Raw genomic sequence first — 19,712 nt, 5'->3', positions numbered from 1 at the left:
TTCGTGAGATGGCTTAATGTGAAGGATTCTGTTTTGTATTCATCTATGGTACTAATATTGCCAAGCCTCTAGTACCTTGATGGCTAACCCTGACACTCCAGCTGTTGTTGAACTACACATCCCAGCATGCCCTGCATCAGTTTTAGCATGCCCAAATAGCAAAACTGTAGCAGGGCATGCTGGGATGTGTAGTTCAACAACAGCTGGAGTGTCAAGGTTAGCCATCACTGCTCTAGTACCATGAGTAATTAACAGTTTCTTATATAGCGCAGCATATTCCGTTGCGCTTTACAATTAGAACAACAGTAATAGAACAAAACTGGGGAACAACAGACAGACATAGAGGTAGGAAGGCCCTGCTCGCAAGCTTTAATATGGTTAAAGCAGAGAGTGGGCACATTTCTTTCTTGTTGTTGTACTTATTATAGCATAGAGTAAATTTGCCATAACCAATTTTATGTAAAACAAAAAATTTGTTATTTTCCTTCAAAGCAGAACAGTATGTCTGGCATTATGGTAGTGGAACCCTTGGCCACTGTATTCTATAAGGATGCAATTAATTTGACGGCTGTTGGAATCCCGGCGGTCATGATACAGACGCCGGAATCCCGACAGCCGACAAAGACGTCAGCCGGAGCTCTGCGGCTTTGCAGCAGGAGGTGCACCGCAGAGCTCCATTGGAAGAGCAGTGTTCACACATGGATCCTGCCGTGAATCACACAGGTGCTGCTGTACATGCAGGTGGCCTTCAGGGCTCCGATCATGGAGGCAGGCATCTCCATTGCATCTGGAAGTTACGCCCCTGGGTAGTGGGCAGAAAAGATTCCCCCCCCCCCCCCGGAGTTCTTTTTTCCAGGGGTGTATGGCTACACCTCCCAGGATTTGGCCCCACACTCCACACAGTATCTGGGGCCGTCAGTGCTCTTGATGGCCCTGCTTCACAGTACTGGGGTCATTGGTTACTACAGATGCATGCCACAATCCAAAAACATACTGGTAGTTTAAATGGCTTTTATCTTTACTGGTGAAAGGACTGTTGTGCTATATAAATACATATAATAAAAGCAGCATACTCACTGTCAGTGAGACCGGTGAAAGGAATAAGTGCTGCAGTATTTTGTTGCTTTCTGACTTCAGTGCTTCTGTTCATTTCTAGAAATGTATCCATGGCCCAGGTGCTATTGATAAGTTGGGTCTTGGACTTGATAGTTCCATTTAAGTGGTCTCTGTTAAAGGCTTCAGAATGTGTAAGTCCTAATATTGAAAAATCAGACTTTCCAAATGGGTGACATTATAGAAGGTACTGGAAGTATATTGCACACATTGGGGGACTTTTTACTAAAAGTGTTCTACAGATAACAAAAACTTGGCGTTATTCCTAACCATTTACGTTTTTGTCCTAAACTGTACTAGAGAGACAAGTGTTTGTGATGGGCAACATCACAAACAATTGTCTATCTACACCTTTATTCATGAAACAAGTGGAAGAAACCCCCACCAAGTAATACAGGACATGCCACGGTATATGACATTCGATACTAAAATTCTAAACATTAAATACCACTTTGACATAAACATAATACAATTACGTGGAGTTAAATACTCATTTTCAAGACATTTTAGATTCAACGCATGTATGGTATGTGACTAAAAATAGTCAGTTTTTGTAAGAGGCATAATGCAGTGAATTAAAATTAAATGTACATTTTATTCCTTCTAATGGTGAAAAAAAATGACAAAGTTTCTTTTAGTATATAAAACTTATACAGAGCTGTTTAGGCTAGTTAGTGTGCAGTAAAACAGGGCAACACTTCAATTGACACCTAATTCTACATGAGTGGCCATGACCCTTCCCCGCAAGACAATGCCCCTTTTCTGGGGGTGCATATAACTATTCAAAACATGCAGAAGTAGGCAGGCACTGTCCGCCTACTTCTGTGACATCACAAGTTAGAGAGAAGTTGGCTGGTCTGATGAAAAGTTGGTTAGATGAGTGGGGCACTGTTTTAGTTGGACAGAAAAGTTGGATGGTTGGAGGTTTGGAGAATTGGAAGAAAGTTGGTCTGATGTATGGCTAGCATAACTCCATCCCACTGTTTTACGTGTACAGGGTAAAAATAGAGACCTGCGATCAGGTAGGTGTGTATGTGTGTGTAGGTGTGTGTGGTGTGTGTATATAAAAACTCGTCTGCAGGCCCAAAAACTATAAGAACACTTTTTTTCTGTGATTCTTTATGGAAATCAGCAAGCATGAATTTACAAAGAAATGAGCACTTCTTACCTCTTTCAAAGTGTAAAGCCCACAGAGTCAGTGCTATTATACTTAACCTGATAAACAAAGAGAAACAAGTGTCAGGGGTAGTGTCATGACCCACTATATCAACAAACTAGAAGGAACTTTAGAGTGAAACTGTGATTCTTGGGGAAAGATACTGAAATCTGCATATGATAGACAGATATAACATCCAGTATATTATTGTTATCAACATTAATTGATATAGTACCAGTATAATCCCCAATGCTTTACAACTGGGAATAAATACAGTAATAAAACAAGACTGGGCATTAATGAACACAAAGAAGTAAGAGGGCCTGGCTCACAAGCTTGCAATTTATACACTTGCTATAAGGCTTCATTTAATGGACTCTGATGCCAACTCAAAGGCTGCCAATAGTGGCAGTATATTTGGTACCATGCTACATAACTTTGACAAATTGTTTACCATAAGAAGTATACATTGCCTTACAGAAGCAAAGTACTCACATAAAATGATCACAGTAAATAGGAGAGCGATTTTCAGAGGCAAAATCCCACCTTTGCCTTTCACACATTTAAAAGCATATGGGGGCATCACAATATATTTAAACAATTTTCACATATATGCATTTATCAATTTATGATAGCATAAAAGTAGGATAGACACAGGGAACAGTGTAACTGTATTATAAGCAGAATTCATGCTTTAGAGGGGTGAATTCCATACAGTTGAATACCCTGTCTTACCAATCAGCAATTGCCTATGTAAAGAGTTCACAAATTCACATAAAACATTTTCAATAAAATACACAAACCAGGTTTCTATCCAAAAAAAAGAGTTTATAATCTATACACCATATATATAAGTATATTATAATCATATTTAAAAACTAATTTAGATCAGGACTGCATGTCTCAGTAAAGATTAGATTTATTTAAAAAAGGTTTACAAGGTATTATGTAATAACCATGTAATATAATTTAAGCCTCAAGGATGGTAATGGTTCGCATAACTGCCTCACAGCACAGAGATCATGGGTTCGATTCCCACCATGAACTACATGTGTGGAGTTTGTATATTCTCCCCGTACTTGTGTAGGTTTCCTCCGCGTAATCTGGGTTCCTCCCTCAATCCAAAAATATACTGGTAGGTTAATTGGGTCCCAAGTGGGTTACAAAGATAACCCTAGCATGAATGTGTTTGTGTGTACATGTGGTAGGGAATATAGATTGTAAGGTCCACTGAGGCAGGGAATGATGTAAATGGCAAAATATTCTCTATAAACGCTGCAGAATATAGGGGCTATTCAGAGTTGTTAGCAATTGGTAAAAAAACATGTTGCACTGCAGGTGGGGCAGATGTAAAATGTGCAGAGAGATTTAGATTTGAGTTAATATGTTTCTGTGCACAGTAAATATTAGCTGCTTGATTTTTTCATTCCAATTTAGATTTTGAACACACCCCACCGAAATCTAATCTCTCTGCACATGTTACATCTGCCCCACCTGCAGTGCAGCATGGTTTTGCCCAATTGCTAACTTTGGTTTGCTACAACTCTGAAAAAAACCCTGTGTGTGCACTACATAAATAACTGGTAATAAATAAATAAAATAAATAAGATGGGTACAAATTACAGCTATGTGTACACGGATGATGTGGCGGCTACCGGGCTGGCATATCATATCAGTGGTACACATCAGAACGATGTAATGAAGGACGCAACAATCCCTCTTTATGTTCTTCATTACACTGCAAGGCGCTGCACGCAATATCGTCCAATTGGCCGTGTAGCTGAGCCGACTGGAAGATATAGCTAATGAGCACTGAAATTGGCTGTACACACTCAACCATCCAGACAGAAACTACATAGCAGGCCGATATCGCTTGCTCTACCGAGTACCCAGCTCAGTGGCATATCTATAATGGGTGCAGTGTGTGCGGTGCACACAGGCCCCTGGTTCCAGAGGGGGCCCACACCGCACTCATTTCTTCTATACTTACCTTTCTGGCATCCATCGGTGGGCCTTGTCCTCACCCGTAGCCGGCACGGCCACTGCTAGCACACTAAGCACTGGAGACTCTGGCTCAGAGCGCTAACAGTGGTGCTGCCGGCTACGGGTGAGGACAAGGCCCACACACGGAGACTGCACACAGGTCCCCTCCTCTCTAAATACGCCTCTGACCCAGCTTTATAGTTACTATATTTTTACTGAAGACACAATATTGTACTGGAAATTTATAATCAGAAATGTAGCATGCTCTATATTTTTTTTCCACTAAACTTGTAATAGGGTTATATTTCACTTGTGGAATAAATTACATTGACCTGTTTACACAGAAAATAGTTTTTTCAATTTCAAGAAAACATGCAGTAATTGCTCTGCTTCCATTTCATATGGGTGCTGAAAGTCTTTATGGTGGGTGAAAAACATATTTCCAAAATCAACATAATATTACAGTGCATATGTAGCAGTATACAGACAAAAAAGACTACTATGTCTAATATACAACCTGACGTCTATGAATGAGCTATTAACATTCACAAGTTTATGTATAAAAGTTTATTTACAGTATCAAACTTGAAATCATGGGGAAACAGCCATTTCTTTGGGGTTGGTATCGTCTTACCGGCTGCCAGGATCCCGACGGTCAGAATCCCGACTTCGGAATCTGGCAGAGGGTGGCGAGCGCAATGAAGCTCCCTGCGGCTGCGCTCGCCACAGGTTCTATTCCCACTCTATGGGTGTCGTGGACACCCACGAGTGGGAATAGTCAGAGCCGGCCCTAGGTCACTAGCGCACACAGGGGGGGTTTCTGAGTACCTAGAAACCCCCCCTGCCGCCGATACATTTCCGAAGTTGACCGTTTTTTTTTTTTTGGGGGGGGGGGGGGGGGACGACGGAGGAGTTATGTTATACCCCTTTCACATCGCACTGAAAACCCGGTACTGACACGGCATATTGCCGTGTCGAAACGGGTCCGTGTGCGATGTGAAAGGTCCAATTGTGAATTAGCGGGTCGCCTGACCCGGTAATTCAACCCGGTAAAAAAGAAGGGTTCTTACCGGGTTGATTACCGGGTCAGGCGCAGTGTGAATGGGAGCCGTTCCGATGCGAATCGGCTCCCATTCACAGCATAGGCAGAGGCGGCGCAGGAGATGAGCTCATCTCCCGGCGCCGCCTCCACCCCCGCCCCTGCTGCTCCCTCCGCTGCTATGGCAACCGACCCAGTATATTGCCGGGTCGGAAAGCCAGCAGAGGAGCGCAAATGCCGGATCCCACCCGGTAAGTACACGTTTGTCTTACCGGGTAGGATCAGGCATTTGCGATCTGAATGCGGTATAAGTGAGTGCTGCTGCAACTGCCTCCCCATATACACAGATGGCTGGGATGACAACCTGTTAACTCTAGGGGGAGCTGCAGCGGCAGCGCATAGATATTCCCAGACAGTAACTACGGGGTTTTCAGAGCTGTCTGGCTGATACTCTTTCTCCGTCACGATAGCCTCCGGTAATGCACCCAGCATCAAGATGCGGGGGTAAGGAGAACTGTACTATGTGTATGCGGGCGGGACGGGGCGGGGCAGGGCAGGTGGGGAGGGGAAGGCTGGACTGTGTGTATGCGCATGTAGGGGAGCTGGACTGTGTGTATGCTCGGGGGAAGGGGAGTTGTTGGACTGTGTGTATGCTGGGGGGAAGGGGAGATGGACTGTGTGTTTGCAATGGGGGGAGCTGTACCATGTGTATGCACAGGGGAGAGAGTTGTATTATGCGCAGGTGGGGAGGGTAGCTGTATTGTGTACATTTTTTGATAACTTGGCTGTTTGAGATTTAAAGAGGTTACTTGTAGTTCTTAGGCAGGATTAAGGTGCTGGGACTATATATATATATATATATATATATATATATATATATATATATATATGAGACCTCAGTCTCTGCTGCGGATTCAGTATGATTACTGATGGCTGGGATGCCAACCGCTAATATACCGACAGCGGCATCCTGGCCGCCAGTATGCTGGCAGGGCGGCGATCACAAAGAGTACCCTTGCAGGCTCAGTGCTAGCTGCGCTCACTACAGGTTCTATTACCACTCTATGAGTGTCGTGGACATCCACGAGTGGGAAAAGTCCTGTAGTGCCGATATTCCGGCTGGCAGCATTGCCAGCTGTCTGGATTGAGGTTTCGCTATTCTGACCGTCAGGATCCCTACAGCCGGCAAAGTAACAATACACCTCCGCTGCACCTCCCTTCCCCCATCTATGCTTGTCTCCACTCCACATAGGCAAGCTCAGAGAGGACAGAAACCCCCCTTCACAAATCCTGCGTTTGCCCCTGCTAGGTATAGGTAAACTAGGCAAATGCCTAGGGCATTTGGTATGCCTAGGGGCACAAGCAGCTTCTGCTGATTAAAATGATATGCGGCATGTCTTTATTCTGTGTGTGACTGTGGCTGTATCTGCATACAACATGCTACTTTAGAGTGTACTTCTGGAAATCACTGTAATGTAGCATTTCATATGCAGATACAGTCACAGTTGCACACAGAATATAGGCATGCCGCATATCATTTTAATCAGCAGAAGCCGCTTGTTTACCCTTGCAATGAAAATAAGACATTTTCATAAAAAAAAAAAAAAAAAAGACGGCCAACATTAGCAGAGCTGCCAGCTGACTCATGCCAGGAACCTCCTGCTGCATGGCGTATTGAGGCAAGATGTATGAGGACACATCTGTGTCCAAGCAGAGGTAGTGGGCACAGTGTTAGTGGCTGTGTGAGTGGGTTGGTTGTGCAATAGCGTTCAGTATATGTGTAAGGGGCATCATGTGTGTCATATGTATAAATGCATTAATAATGTGCGGCAAATATGTAAGGGGCACTGTGTGTGTCAATATGTGTATAAAGACACTAATAATGTGCAGCACATGTGTAAGGGACATTATGTGTATAAGGGCATTAATAAAAGTTGGCATTATATGTAAGGTGCATTATGTTTATAAGGACATTAATAATGTGTGCCATATGTGTAAGGGGCATTACTGTGTGGTATTATTTGTATAAATGCATTACTAATGTGTGGCATTATGTGTATAAGGTGCTCTACTGTGTGGTGTAACATATATATAAGGGTACTACTGTGTCATCTAATGTGAATAAAGAGCAATATGGTGTGGTGTAATGTAAATAAGGAGCAATTCAGTGTGATGTAATGTGAATAAGGGGGCACTACTGTGAGGAGTAACATATATAAGGTAAAGTGGTATTTCTGTGTGATGTAACGTGAATTAGGGACACTATGGCATGATAAAATGTGAATAAATTTGCGCTACTGTGTGGCATCATTTGAATTGGGGGTACTATTGTGTGGCCATGCCCCTTCCCAGCAAGAACACACCCCTTTTTGGGCTGTGCGCCAAATGTGCGCACTGTTCCTATTTAAAATATAGCGGGTAGGAACACCAAAATGAGGACTGCTATGGGTGAGGGGTGATGGTGCTGGGAAAAGGGTGTAGGGTCAGAGGCAGAACTAGCCGTGGTGCTAGGGGGCACCTGCCAAAATCTTGCCTAGGGCATCACATTGGTTAGGACCGGCTCTGGGAATAGTCCCTGTTTGTCGGCATGCCAACTGTTGGGAATTTGAGCAGGTGGGATGTAGGGGTCGGTATTGTGACCGGCGGTTCCTGACCACCGGTCACATAACTACATCCCCTTTCATGGGGTGTAAGCAATATGAATTATTGTTGCTATTTATTAAAAAACTCACCAGAGGAGCTCTGGTGCTTAGCTAAGAAATGCAGAGTACAGCCACGATTCAGGAAGGGCACCGCAGTGTGGAGCAATGTATAAACCTCTGACAAGCTTAGCTTTTGGAGCTTGAAATCAATTGCTAGCTCCCACTGAGGATAGTGTTAGCGCTTTAGCCTATAGGTAAATAATACAGTATTTCCAGAGAGGGATCTTTAGATCCCTACTTGGTAGACTGGACTGTGCCCACATGCTCAACAAAGATAAAACCACCAGGCCAGAACCTGGAAGTTAATTTATTTGCCACTGCAATTAGCAAGCAGCAAAGGAACTTTCAATGAGGCAGATCCACCCTCCTGGCATAACTTGAATTGTAATTTGTTCTGTTATTTCATCTGTTATTGCTGCAAATACAAGTAATAAAGTGTGCTAATTATTGGGACAAAAATAATATTTTGATAAGTAGGCCTCAATGACTTTGAACAAATTTCTCAAATTAAATTGACCTGTATTGTATTGATTAGCTTCTAACTGTGAAGTCTACATACCGTAAACATTAGGGTGCATAGCAACACTCCTGCTGGATGTATGCATGTAACTCATACCGTTTTCTCACCAAATACCTGGGTCAGACTGCATTTATGGGGCAGTATGGATGGTGTAATGGTTAGCATTACTGCCTCCCGAGTGCGACCCGTCATTTAGGTATAAAAGTGGTATCAGTTACAGTTGGCAGCTGTAGGGAAAGGTAGCTGGATAGGACATGAGTTGATTAGACCCTCCTGAGTGTAATTAGCCTTACAGTGCACTAAATAACATTTCAGCATTCTGCATTTTCATTTCTGTAAAACACAACCAAACAGAACATGGCATGTATTAAAGAAACCAAATGACCTGAGCTCATTCATACTATTGTTGCTAAATTACATTTTATAATAAAGATACCTGGAAAAAACACTCACATTATTTCCATTTCCTTCTGCCTAGGACAGATACATCAATAATAGCATGTAGCAGCCACTCCAGTGCTGCAGGGACCATTGATTATTACTGTAGATATCCAAAATATCAAGCCCTATAATGCTAACCTGCTGGAGCATTGACAATGAAACATTTAATCAGGTTGACAAAGAAACGGGAAACAGAAAAGCAGCAAAAAGCAACCAAGACACCTGAAGTAGAGATGTATGTAATGAAAAGCAGCGAAAGTGGTGTAGCAACTTCTTGCTAGTGCACTCATGTGTGAAAATGAAACTCTTATAAGCCCAAGGCTATATTTACAGGTCATTGCAAAACTCCATCAGAAAGCGTGGCTCTTAACACACTGTTCTAGCAAAACTCTGAAACAATTAGTATTAGCATGAGAGCACACCACAGTTGATTTGGCAGAAAAGTTAATTGTTTTTATCCACCCGCTTAACAGAGTAATTTTGTCTCAGCAAACATCAATACCAAATCATTCCCTGCTTCTTCCTGGCTGCTTTCTAGGCTCTGCTCAGGCCTCTATCTGTGTGCCGCACTGAGAGCTCGCCTAATTGGAAATTGACATTTTCAATGTAGCAATTGACATACAAATCTGTAGATTCCCAGTTAAAAAAAAAACAAAAAAAACCAAAACATTTCTGAGCAGCTCAAAATCTTACTGTACTATCCCTTGCTGTGTTCTAAAAGATAACATGTGCTTTGTTAAATTAGGAGTGTGCCCAGAGAGGTTCTCTAATCTGCTATCCAAATAGAAACCGCAAAGTAGACATTTGAGTCTATTTATATACTTATGAAAAGTAGCAGCACCAGAGGTGGGGCTGCAGCACAGTCCAAAATTCAGATATGGGCAGTACAGATGGTGTAATGGTTAGCATTACTGCCTCACAGCACTGCGGTCATGGGTTCGATTCCCACCATGGCTCTGTGTGGAGTTGATATATTCTTTCTGTACTTGCGAAACTCATACTGGTAGGCTAATTGGATCCCAACAAAATTAACCCTAGCATGAATGCGTGTACATGTGGTAGGGAATATAGATTGTAAGCCCCACTGAGGCAGCGACTGATGTGAATGGGCAAATATTCTCTCTGTACAGCACTGCGGAATACGCGTGCGCTATATAAATAACTGGTAATAAATAAATACGGGAGCCACACCAACTGCTAGTGAGTCCTGGCCAGCAATGTTTGACAGTATTTGTGGGTGTTTCTCCCCTATTTTGGACTGTGCTGCAGACCCAACTCTGGTTCCACCATTGCGGGTTGTAAAGTGATGCAATGAATAATTATAAAGTACAATCAAAAAATGATGTCATCAAAAGAAAACCATCTACATAAGATTTAGTTTTTATATGTTTTTTTAAAAAAAAGGTTCTCTCAATATTAATGCTAAACTAAAATGATATATGGGATATTTGACATTTATGACTGGAATGTAGTGTACAACAGGTCCATGTAAGGTCCTCCAAAATGCAAGAAAAATTTAATTGTATAAAACTAAATATTTTGTTGTAAAGCACACAAAAAATATGCTTGTAAATGTAAGTAATAATAATTTTGCCATAATGATTATAAACTTGTTACTATAGGAACAAGTTTCAACACAAACTGTAGAAAGTATTTACATTTTTCTTTGTAAAACATAGGATTAATGAACATTGATTTTTATTGCCTTAGGTCGAAATTGAAAGTAAACTCTTACCTCACTTGTTTTCTCCAGCACATTTTCCTGGGAGCTAAATCTTGATGAGAAATTCCCTGTGGCTCTCACACTGCTGATTTCTAGTCAATACAAATAACTAGAGATAAAAGTTTCTCTGTAGCTCTTCCAATTTGTAAGATTTAATCCATGTTAATGTTCGGCCTTGAAATGTAGGGATCTTTAAGTCCGGGTGATAAAAATAAGAATATTTTCTTTTTCTCCATAGCATACATTTACATGCAGTACAGCTTTAATGTAATCTCCTGTTTGGTCCCTGGCCAAGAGAAAATAACTGTCTATCATGTGCCCTGCACTCTATGCTCCTCCCAACATATAATTAGCAAAAGGTGGAGCAGGCCACACAGGGTTTCCAATTTGTGTAAACCATGTAAACAGATTACCTCTGTACTGCTGAGTGGTAATGCTGTCTAGTACTGTAAATGGGTATTCCCAGAGAAAATGCATAATAAGGAGCTGCCTTTTCAATGTAATCTTATATTCATATGACACTGTCTGAATTTAAATCAACACTCAAAAGGATTTATAAAGCACGGTATGTTCTCTTATGCCTTCCGCACAATTTTTCCTTCTGTAAACTTGGCAGTAGCAGTGTGGAACGGCGCTTGCTTCCAAGTTTGCATTCTGGGGGTAATTCCGAGTTGATCGCAGCAGGAATTTTGTTAGCAGTTGGGCAAAACCATGGGGGTCATTCCGAGTTGTTCGCTCGCAAGCTGCTTTTAGCAGCTTTGCACACGCTAAGCCGCCGCCTACTGGGAGTGAATCTTAGCTTATCAAAATTGCGAACGAAAGATTAGCAGAATTGCGAATAGACACTTCTTAGCAGTTTCTGAGTAGCTTCACACTTACTCGGCATCTGCGATCAGTTCAGTCAGTTTCGTTCCTGGTTTGACGTCACAAACACACCCAGCGTTCGCCCAGACACTCCTCCGTTTCTCCAGCCACTCCCGCGTTTTTCCCAGAAACGGTAGCGTTTTTTCACACACTCCCATAAAACGGCCTGTTTCCGCCCAGAAACACCCACTTCCTGTCAATCACATTACGATCACCAGAACGAAGGAAAAAACCTCGTAATGCCGTGAGTAAAATACCTAACTGCATAGCAAATTTACTTGGCGCAGTCGCACTGCGGACATTGCGCATGCGCATTAGCGACTAATCGCTCCGTTGCGACAAAAAAATAACGAGCGAACAACTTGGAATGACCCCCCATGTGCACTGCAGGGGAGGCAGATATAACATGTGCAGAGAGAGTTAGATTTGGGTGGGGTGTGTTCAATCTGCAATCTAAATTACAGTGTAAAAATAAAGCAGCCAGTATTTACCCTGCACCCTGTAATATACATTTTAAAGAGTATATTACAGTACAGTAAATAGTATTGATGCTATATTTTCATATTTTCATCCCATCTGTGTCACCCCTGTCTGTCTACCTCTCCCCTTTAGAATGTAAGCTCTCACAAGCAGGGGCCTCTTCCCTCATGTGCTTATCCTTTTTCTTACTTTAATAATCCTCAACTGCACCAAATCCAGCAGTCTTCTGCCACCTGATACTTATTCCAGTGTCATCTGCTGATGTAACTATGTTTCTCATACGTCCTAGAGGATGCTGGGGATGCTTCAAGAACCATGAGGTATAGACATGGGCACTTTAAGACTTTAAAAGGGGTGTGAACTGGCTCCTCCCTCTATGCCCCTCCTCCAGACTCCAGTTAGATTCTGTGCCCAGTGAGACTGGATGCACACTGAGGAGCTCTCCAGAGTTTCTCAGAAAAAAAGACTTTGTTAGGTTTTTTATTTTCAGGGAGACCTGCTGGCAACAGGCTCCCTGCATCGTGGGACTGAGGGGAGAGAAGGAGACCTACTTCTGTGAGTTCAAAGGCTCTGCTTCTTAGGCTACTGGACACCATTAGCTCCAGAGGGTCCGATCACTTGGCATGCCTAGCTGCTCGTTCCCGGAACCGCGCCGTCACCCCCCTTGCAGAGCCAGAAGAAAGAAGCCGGGCGAGTAAAAGAAGATCTGAAGACTTCAGTGACGGCAAAAGACGGCTTTTGGAGGTACCGCGCAGCGCGCAATGGTCCCACATACAGAACGGCACTGCAGGGTGCAGGGCGCAGAGGGGGTTCTCTGGCCAGCATAAATCCTCAAATAGCGACTGGCAGAAGTATAAAAAGTGCCTGTGCACTAATTACAGACCCCCGCCAGTATAAAAATATAAAAATAAGCGGGACTGAAGCGCGCCATTAAGGAGGCGTGGCTTAGCCCTCACAGCTCTAACCAGCACCATTTTCTCCTTACAGAGACGCTGGTCCTTCCAAAACACTACTGCATAGATCAGAGTGAAAAACGAGGGGGGGGGGTGGGGCACAGTTGTTTGGTGCAATATTAGTTAAAAATAAAAGCACTATATCATGAGCGCAGTGTAAATGAGCTGGTAAACTCCTTATGTGTTTCCATGACAGATTGTACTGGGGTCTATTCCTTATAGCCAGTGTAATGTTGGTGGGTGTTTGGTACACGGGTGTCGGCATATCTGAGGCTCTGCCACAAAGGGAACGACTATGTCGGCGCCGTCGACTCCTAATAGTACTTGATACATGTAAATTAATGTCAACATGTCAGTAGAGGTATATTTTTCCTGAGAGAAAACTATATGGGAGACACAGACGTGGGGGGTGACCCTGTCGGCACCAACAATATCTGACTGGGTGAAAATTGACATGATAATGTGATGCATATCAGAAAGAACTATACCTATTATGTATATGTATGTATAGTAAAGTTACATAGGTCTGTGGTACGATCACAGATGTGATAATATTTATGGAGGGAGTCCTATTCATAGAATTGATTTCTCAGACCCCTCGGGATCGCAAAAATTTTATTTTGCCCAGTTACTACTCCCTGAGATCGACTCGGATAGTGTTTCTTATGTCGACCATAATGTTTCCTGATCAGATCCACAAAATTGGCATTCAGTACCTGTTCATACACATTGGAGCGTATTAGCGTCATTGGGGACCCTGCTGTTCCTGACAAAAGGATATATGTATACGTATTGGAGATATATTTATATATATATATATATATATATATATATATATATAGATATATATGTGTATAGGTGCATTTGAAAGTATATTTATGTATATATAAATATTTATAATGAATGCTGAGGTAAAAGTTATTCCTTCTCATGGATAGAATAAAGTAAGAGTCACCTCTGTTCTGCACAGGGCTCTGTCACAAAGGATTGTATGCAGGAAGATATGTAATACTCTAATTATGTGTCCGCATGTACGTTGATTATACTAGCATTACATGCGCATGGGGGAGTAGTTGTATGCAGGGTACTCCTGAAGTTGAGTCATGTCTATATCATTGCAGCATACTGCCGTGCGACTACAAGGGATATAGGACTCTGGTTTGCGGGCCAATTCCATGGCGGTCTCGACTAGGAGGACGTTGTGGATTCACCAATAGAATGCTGAGGCTGACTCTGAGAAGTACTGGAGTATCTTCCCTATGAAGGTGAAACCTGGTTTTGGGATGGCTTTGTTAAGTTGATCTCGGCAGATACCACTGGTAAGTCTACCTTCTTGACCTATGTTCCCTCACAATGGTTGGTGACGCATTATTGTAGAATGCAGTCATTTTGACCAAATGGATACGCTTTTCCCTTTCTTTGCAGGTAGAGGAAGGTGAAAAGGTAAGAGGTCAGCAGCCTTTTCAAGTACGCAGAAGCAGAAATCATCCTCTGTTTCTACCACATCCACAGCATGTCGCTGGATCTATCTTGTGGGAGCCCACACCGGTGGGACCACGTCTAGTACTCTTCAGTCAGTCCCGGAACGGGCATGGACCAGTGAGTTTAAGAATAGAGTCCTAAGGGGGACATACTGGAGTTCCAGATGATTCCCCTCACTGATTTTTCAAATAGACCTTACCGATTCTCCTCTGGACGGGGAGGTAGGTTGCGACGCCATACAAGAGTTGCGTCAGGATCAGGTCATTGTCCTGCTGTCCCGGTCAAAAAATAAATAAATCTGTTATTCAAGCTTTTTCATGCTTCTGAGGCCGGATGACTCGGTCAGAACAATCCCAAAAATTTCTACTTAAGAAGTTGAACTACAAGATGGAATCTCTCAGGGCAGGGATATCTAATTTGTAGAAGGAAAATTAGGCTCTAAGTACGGTTTCTTCCGCATTAGGCTTACCTGGGTTTGCTGTTCAGGATTGTCATTGCCAATTCACAGGAGTGATGGCGGTATGATGGTTTTACTTCAATAGTAAGAGTCATTATTATTCTGTACTGGGACGCTCTCCTGAGTACGGCAAGGTAAAGAAACAAGTGGTGCAAAACGTTGTTTTCTCCCTGACAGTTCTACATCAAAGTGGTTGGCTCCTGAACTTGCCAGAATTGCTGTTGATCCCAACGAAGCGGTTGTAGGAGTTGGGAATAATGTTAGATCCAGAACTGTTGAGAGTTTGTTTCTTCCAGTGAAAAGAGCTCTGGGGATCCAGAGTCGGATTGGATCTGCAACAGTGTCAATTCCAATAATACGTTCCATTGATGAAGAAGATGGTTGCGGCCTACGAGGCCATTCAGTGGGCAGGTTAAATGCCAGAGTGGTTTTGGCGGGACCAGTTGGACATGTGGTCCGGGTCTCACCTGCACATGCACCGGAAAATAATTCTATATTCCAGGACCAGAATCTCTCTCCGGTGGTGGCTACACAGTTCTCACCTCCTAGAGGGACGAAGGTTTGGGATCCAGGATTGGATCCTGGTGTCCATGGATGCAAGTCTCCGAGGCTGGAGAGCAGTCTTTCAGGGGGAAGAGTTTCCGGGGAAGACAGTCAAGCCAGGAAGCTTGATTAAATAAAAAGAAAAAAATATACTCGGCGCTGACTTAGCAAGGAATCTCCTATAATAAAACCACTAAATTTCCGAATATGCTGCAGCTCTATTAAGGAGATCACTGATTCTCCCAAAAAAGTAAAAAAAACTACAGAATAATTACCAAATAAAGCGCTGCATACCAGGAATCATTTTGTGCTTTTTAATAACACATTATTCAAACAATTTAACAACCATATAACACACACACATAGACCCGGCCGGTATTAAAATTACCTTAATGATAAAACTTAACAACCCATAAGATGCAGATCTCACATCATACCCTCTATTCAAACATGACCTATCAATGATGCATCACTGGTATGTTATCAATTGATAACGTGTATGTAATTTAAGCTGAGGGGCCCCTGATGACTAGAATTCAACCCTCAACTAATTAGCAGCATATGATATCCAGTGTTCAGTCACAATTGTGTCCATATAAGCAAATGGAATGCGTGTTAATATCCAAATAACAGGTTAATTGGTTAGTAGAACCAGCAATGTCCATAACTTAGATTAGGTCAGATGATGGTTGGTAAGTCACTGCAGTCCACCAAAATTAACATGGGCATACAACCATATTAATAAACAGCCCTCTGAATATGGCTCTCGTAATCTGTCCTGGGTACTGGTTACTGAGCGGGCTTTGTTTGTAAGGGGTTCTCACCGACCAGCTGATTGTCTGCTGCACCAAAGTCTCTGCTGCCGACTCATCCCTTGTATCATGCCTCACCTCAGACCCGTTTAGATAGAAGTGTCCCAGATAAAGATGCGACCAGGTCCGTGTGCTTTGGACCTCTCTCAACGCGTTTCTCCGCCTAAAGACTCAGCGGCTTCCTCAGGAGAAATAATGTACCTGCTCCGATTAGCCTGCGCACTATTTCGAATGATCGGAAGTCAGCTGTCCTCTGAACCCTGGAACGCACGTGGCATGCAAATGGAGCGCGTGCGCGATGGAATAGCGCCTGGAAATGGACGAGCTGTGGGTTATTTAAACAGGCTAATCGGAGCAGGTACATTATTTCTCCTGAGGAAGCCGCTGAGTCTTTAGGCGGAGAAACGCGTTGAGAGAGGTCCAAAGCACACGGACCTGGTCGTATCTTTATCTGGGACACTTCTATCTAAACGGGTCTGAGGTGAGGCATGATACAAGGGATGAGTCGGCAGCAGAGACTTTGGTGCAGCAGACAATCAGCTGGTCGGTGAGAACCCCTTACAAACAAAGCCCGCTCAGTAACCAGTACCCAGGACAGATTACGAGAGCCATATTCAGAGGGCTGTTTATTAATATGGTTGTATGCCCATGTTAATTTTGGTGGACTGCAGTGACTTACTAACCATCATCTGACCTAATCTAAGTTATGGACATTGCTGGTTCTACTAACCAATTAACCTGTTATTTGGATATTAACACGCATTCCATTTGCTTACATGGACACAATTGTGACTGAACACTGGATATCATATGCTGCTAATTAGTTGAGGGTTGAATTCTAGTCACCAGGGGCCCCTCAGCTTAAATTACATACACGTTATCAATTGATAACATACCAGTGATGCATCATTGATAGGTCATGTTTGAATAGAGGGTATGATGTGAGATCTGCATCTTATGGGTTGTTAAGTTTTATCATTAAGGTAATTTTAATACCGGCCGGGTCTATGTGTGTGTGTGTTATATGGTTGTTAAATTGTTTGAATAAGGGCCCTCATTCCGAGTTGATCGCTCGGTATTTTTCATCGCATCGCAGTGAAATTCCGCTTAGTACGCATGCGCAATATTCGCACTGCGACTGCGCCAAGTAATTTTACAATGGAGATAGTATTTTTACTCACGGCTTTTTCATCGCTCCGGCGATCGTAATGTGATTGACAGGAAATGGGTGTTACTGGGCGGAAACAGGCCGTTTTATGGGCGTGCGGGAAAAAACGCTACCGTTTCCGGAAAAAACGCAGGAGTGGCCGGGGAAACGGGGGAGTGTCTGGGCGAACGCTGGGTGTGTTTGTGACGTCAAAACAGGAACGACAAGCACTGAACTGATCGCACAGGCAGAGTAAGTCTGAAGCTACTCTGAAACTGCTAAGTAGTTAGTAATCGCAATATTGCGAATACATCGGTCGCAATTTTAAGAAGCTAAGATTCACTCCCAGTAGGCGGCGGCTTAGCGTGTGTAACTCTGCTAAAATCGCCTTGCGAGCGATCAACTCGGAATGAGGGCCAATGTGTTATTAAAAAGCACAAAATGATTCCTGGTATGCAGCGCTTTATTTGGTAATTATAAGCCAGGAAGCTTGTCTGCAATAAACATTCTGGAATTGAGGGCTATTTACAACAGCCTTTTGCAAGCGGAACACCTTCTTCGCGATCTGCCGTCTTAAGTCAGCCGGACAACTTAACAGCAGTGGCGTACGTAAACCGCCAGGGCGGAACGAAGAGCAGAGCGGCAATGGCAGAAGCCACAAAAGTTTTTCGCTGGGCGGATAGACATGTAAGCGCTCTGTCAGTGGTCTTCATTCCGGGTGTAGACAACTGGGAAGCAGACTTCCTCAGCAGACACGATCTCCATCCAGGAGAGTGGTGTCTTCATCAAGAGGTCTTTGCAGAAGTGACAAGTCATTGGGGAATTCCTCAAATAAACATGCTGGCGTCTTGCCTCAACAAAAACCTTTAGAGATATTGTTCCAGGTCAAGGGACCCTCAAGCGATAGCGGTGGACGCCCTGGTGACACCGTAGGTGTTTCAGTCGGTCTATGTGTTCCCTCCACTTCCACTCATTCCGAAGGTGATAAAGATCATAAGAAGAACAAAGGTTCAAGCAATCCTCATTGTTCCGGACTGGCTAAGGAGGGCTTGGTATCCAGATCTTCAAGAATTACTCATAGAAGATCCCTGGCCTCTTCCTCTATGAGAGGACCTGTTACAGCAAGGACCGTGTGTGTATCAAAACTTACCGCGGCTGCGTTTGACGGCATGGCGGTTGAACGCAAAATCCTAGCCGAAAGGGTATTCCCAGTGAAGTCATTCCCACACTTCTTCAGGCTAGAAAAGAAGTAACGGCAAAGCGTTGCCACCGTATTTGGAGAAAATATGTGTCTTGGTGTGAATCCAAGAAGGCTCCTACGGAGGAATTTCAGCTGGGGCGTATGCTCCATTTTTTTGCAAGCAGGTGTGGAATGCGGGCCTAAAGTTAGGCTCCATTAAAGTAAAAATTTCGGCCTTATCAATTTTCTTTCTTAAAGAATTGGCCTCCCTTCCAGAAGTTAAGATTTTCGTGAAAGGCGTACTGCACATCCAACCTCCCTTTGTGCCCCAGTGGCACCATGGGACCTTAATGTGGTGTTGCAGTTCCTGCAATCTCATTGGTTTGAACCTTTACGTAAGGTTGAGTTAAAATTCCTTACTTGGAAAGTAGTCATGTTGTTGGCCTTGGCTTCCGCAAGGCGGGTATCTGAATTGGTGGCTTTGTCTCACAAAAGCCCCTATTTAATCTTCCATGCTGATAGAGCGGAGTTGAGAACTCGGTCAGCAATTTCTGCCAAAAGTGGTTTCATCGTTTCACGTAAACCAGCCTATTGTGGTGCCAGTGGCTACTGACGCCTTGGCGGAATCGAAGTCTCTCGATGTGGTCAGAGATTTGAAAATCTAAGTCGCCAGAACGGCTCAAATTAGGAAAACAGAGGCTTTGTTTGTCCTATGGGCTCCCAACAAGATTGGGGCTCCTGCTTCCAAGCAGACTATTGCACGCTGGTTCTGTAATACGATTCAGCAGGCTCATTCTATGGCTGGATTGCTGTTACCGAAATCGGTGAAGCCCCATTCTACCATAAAGGTGGGCTCATCCTGGGCAGCTGCCCGAAGGGTCTCGGCATTACAGCTTTGCCGAGCAGCTACTTGGTCGGGTTCAAACACTTTTGCAAAGTTTTACAGGTTTGATACCCTGGCTGAGGAGGACCTCTTGTTTGGTCAATCGGTGCTGCAGAGTCATCCGCACTCTCCCGCCCGTTCTAGAGCTTTGGTATAAACCCAATGGTTCTTGAAGCATCCCCAGCATCTTCTAGGACGTATGAGAAAATAGGATTTTAATACCTACCGGTAAAT

General features: G+C 43.5%; 1 protein-coding gene across 8 annotated transcripts in view; it reads right to left on the bottom strand.

Moving 5' to 3' along the window:
- LOC134893873 (cryptic protein-like) overlaps nucleotides 1-19,712 on the bottom strand; it is a 146,836-nt gene that overhangs the window by 8,532 nt on the left and 118,592 nt on the right. Inside the window, exons 1-3 of one of the 8 annotated variants that reach the window (XM_063913725.1) lie at nucleotides 10,690-11,004; nucleotides 2,282-2,328; nucleotides 1,078-1,236 (exon numbers count right to left, since the gene is read on the bottom strand). In XM_063913725.1, the coding sequence (XP_063769795.1) occupies nucleotides 1,078-1,236; nucleotides 2,282-2,328; nucleotides 10,690-10,712 (229 nt within the window). In that variant the 5' untranslated portion in view covers nucleotides 10,713-11,004. Of the gene's footprint in view, nucleotides 1-1,077; nucleotides 1,255-2,281; nucleotides 2,329-8,966; nucleotides 9,323-9,456; nucleotides 9,571-9,795; nucleotides 9,897-10,689; nucleotides 11,005-19,712 lie in introns of those variants that run through there. The other 7 variants (XM_063913722.1, XM_063913719.1, XM_063913720.1 and 4 more) reach the window with 7 other exon arrangements.

Source organism: Pseudophryne corroboree, chromosome 1, assembly GCF_028390025.1.
Source record: "Pseudophryne corroboree isolate aPseCor3 chromosome 1, aPseCor3.hap2, whole genome shotgun sequence".
Classification (NCBI taxonomy): Eukaryota; Metazoa; Chordata; class Amphibia; order Anura; family Myobatrachidae; genus Pseudophryne; species Pseudophryne corroboree.
This window is presented reverse-complemented; position numbering and strand designations above follow the sequence as displayed.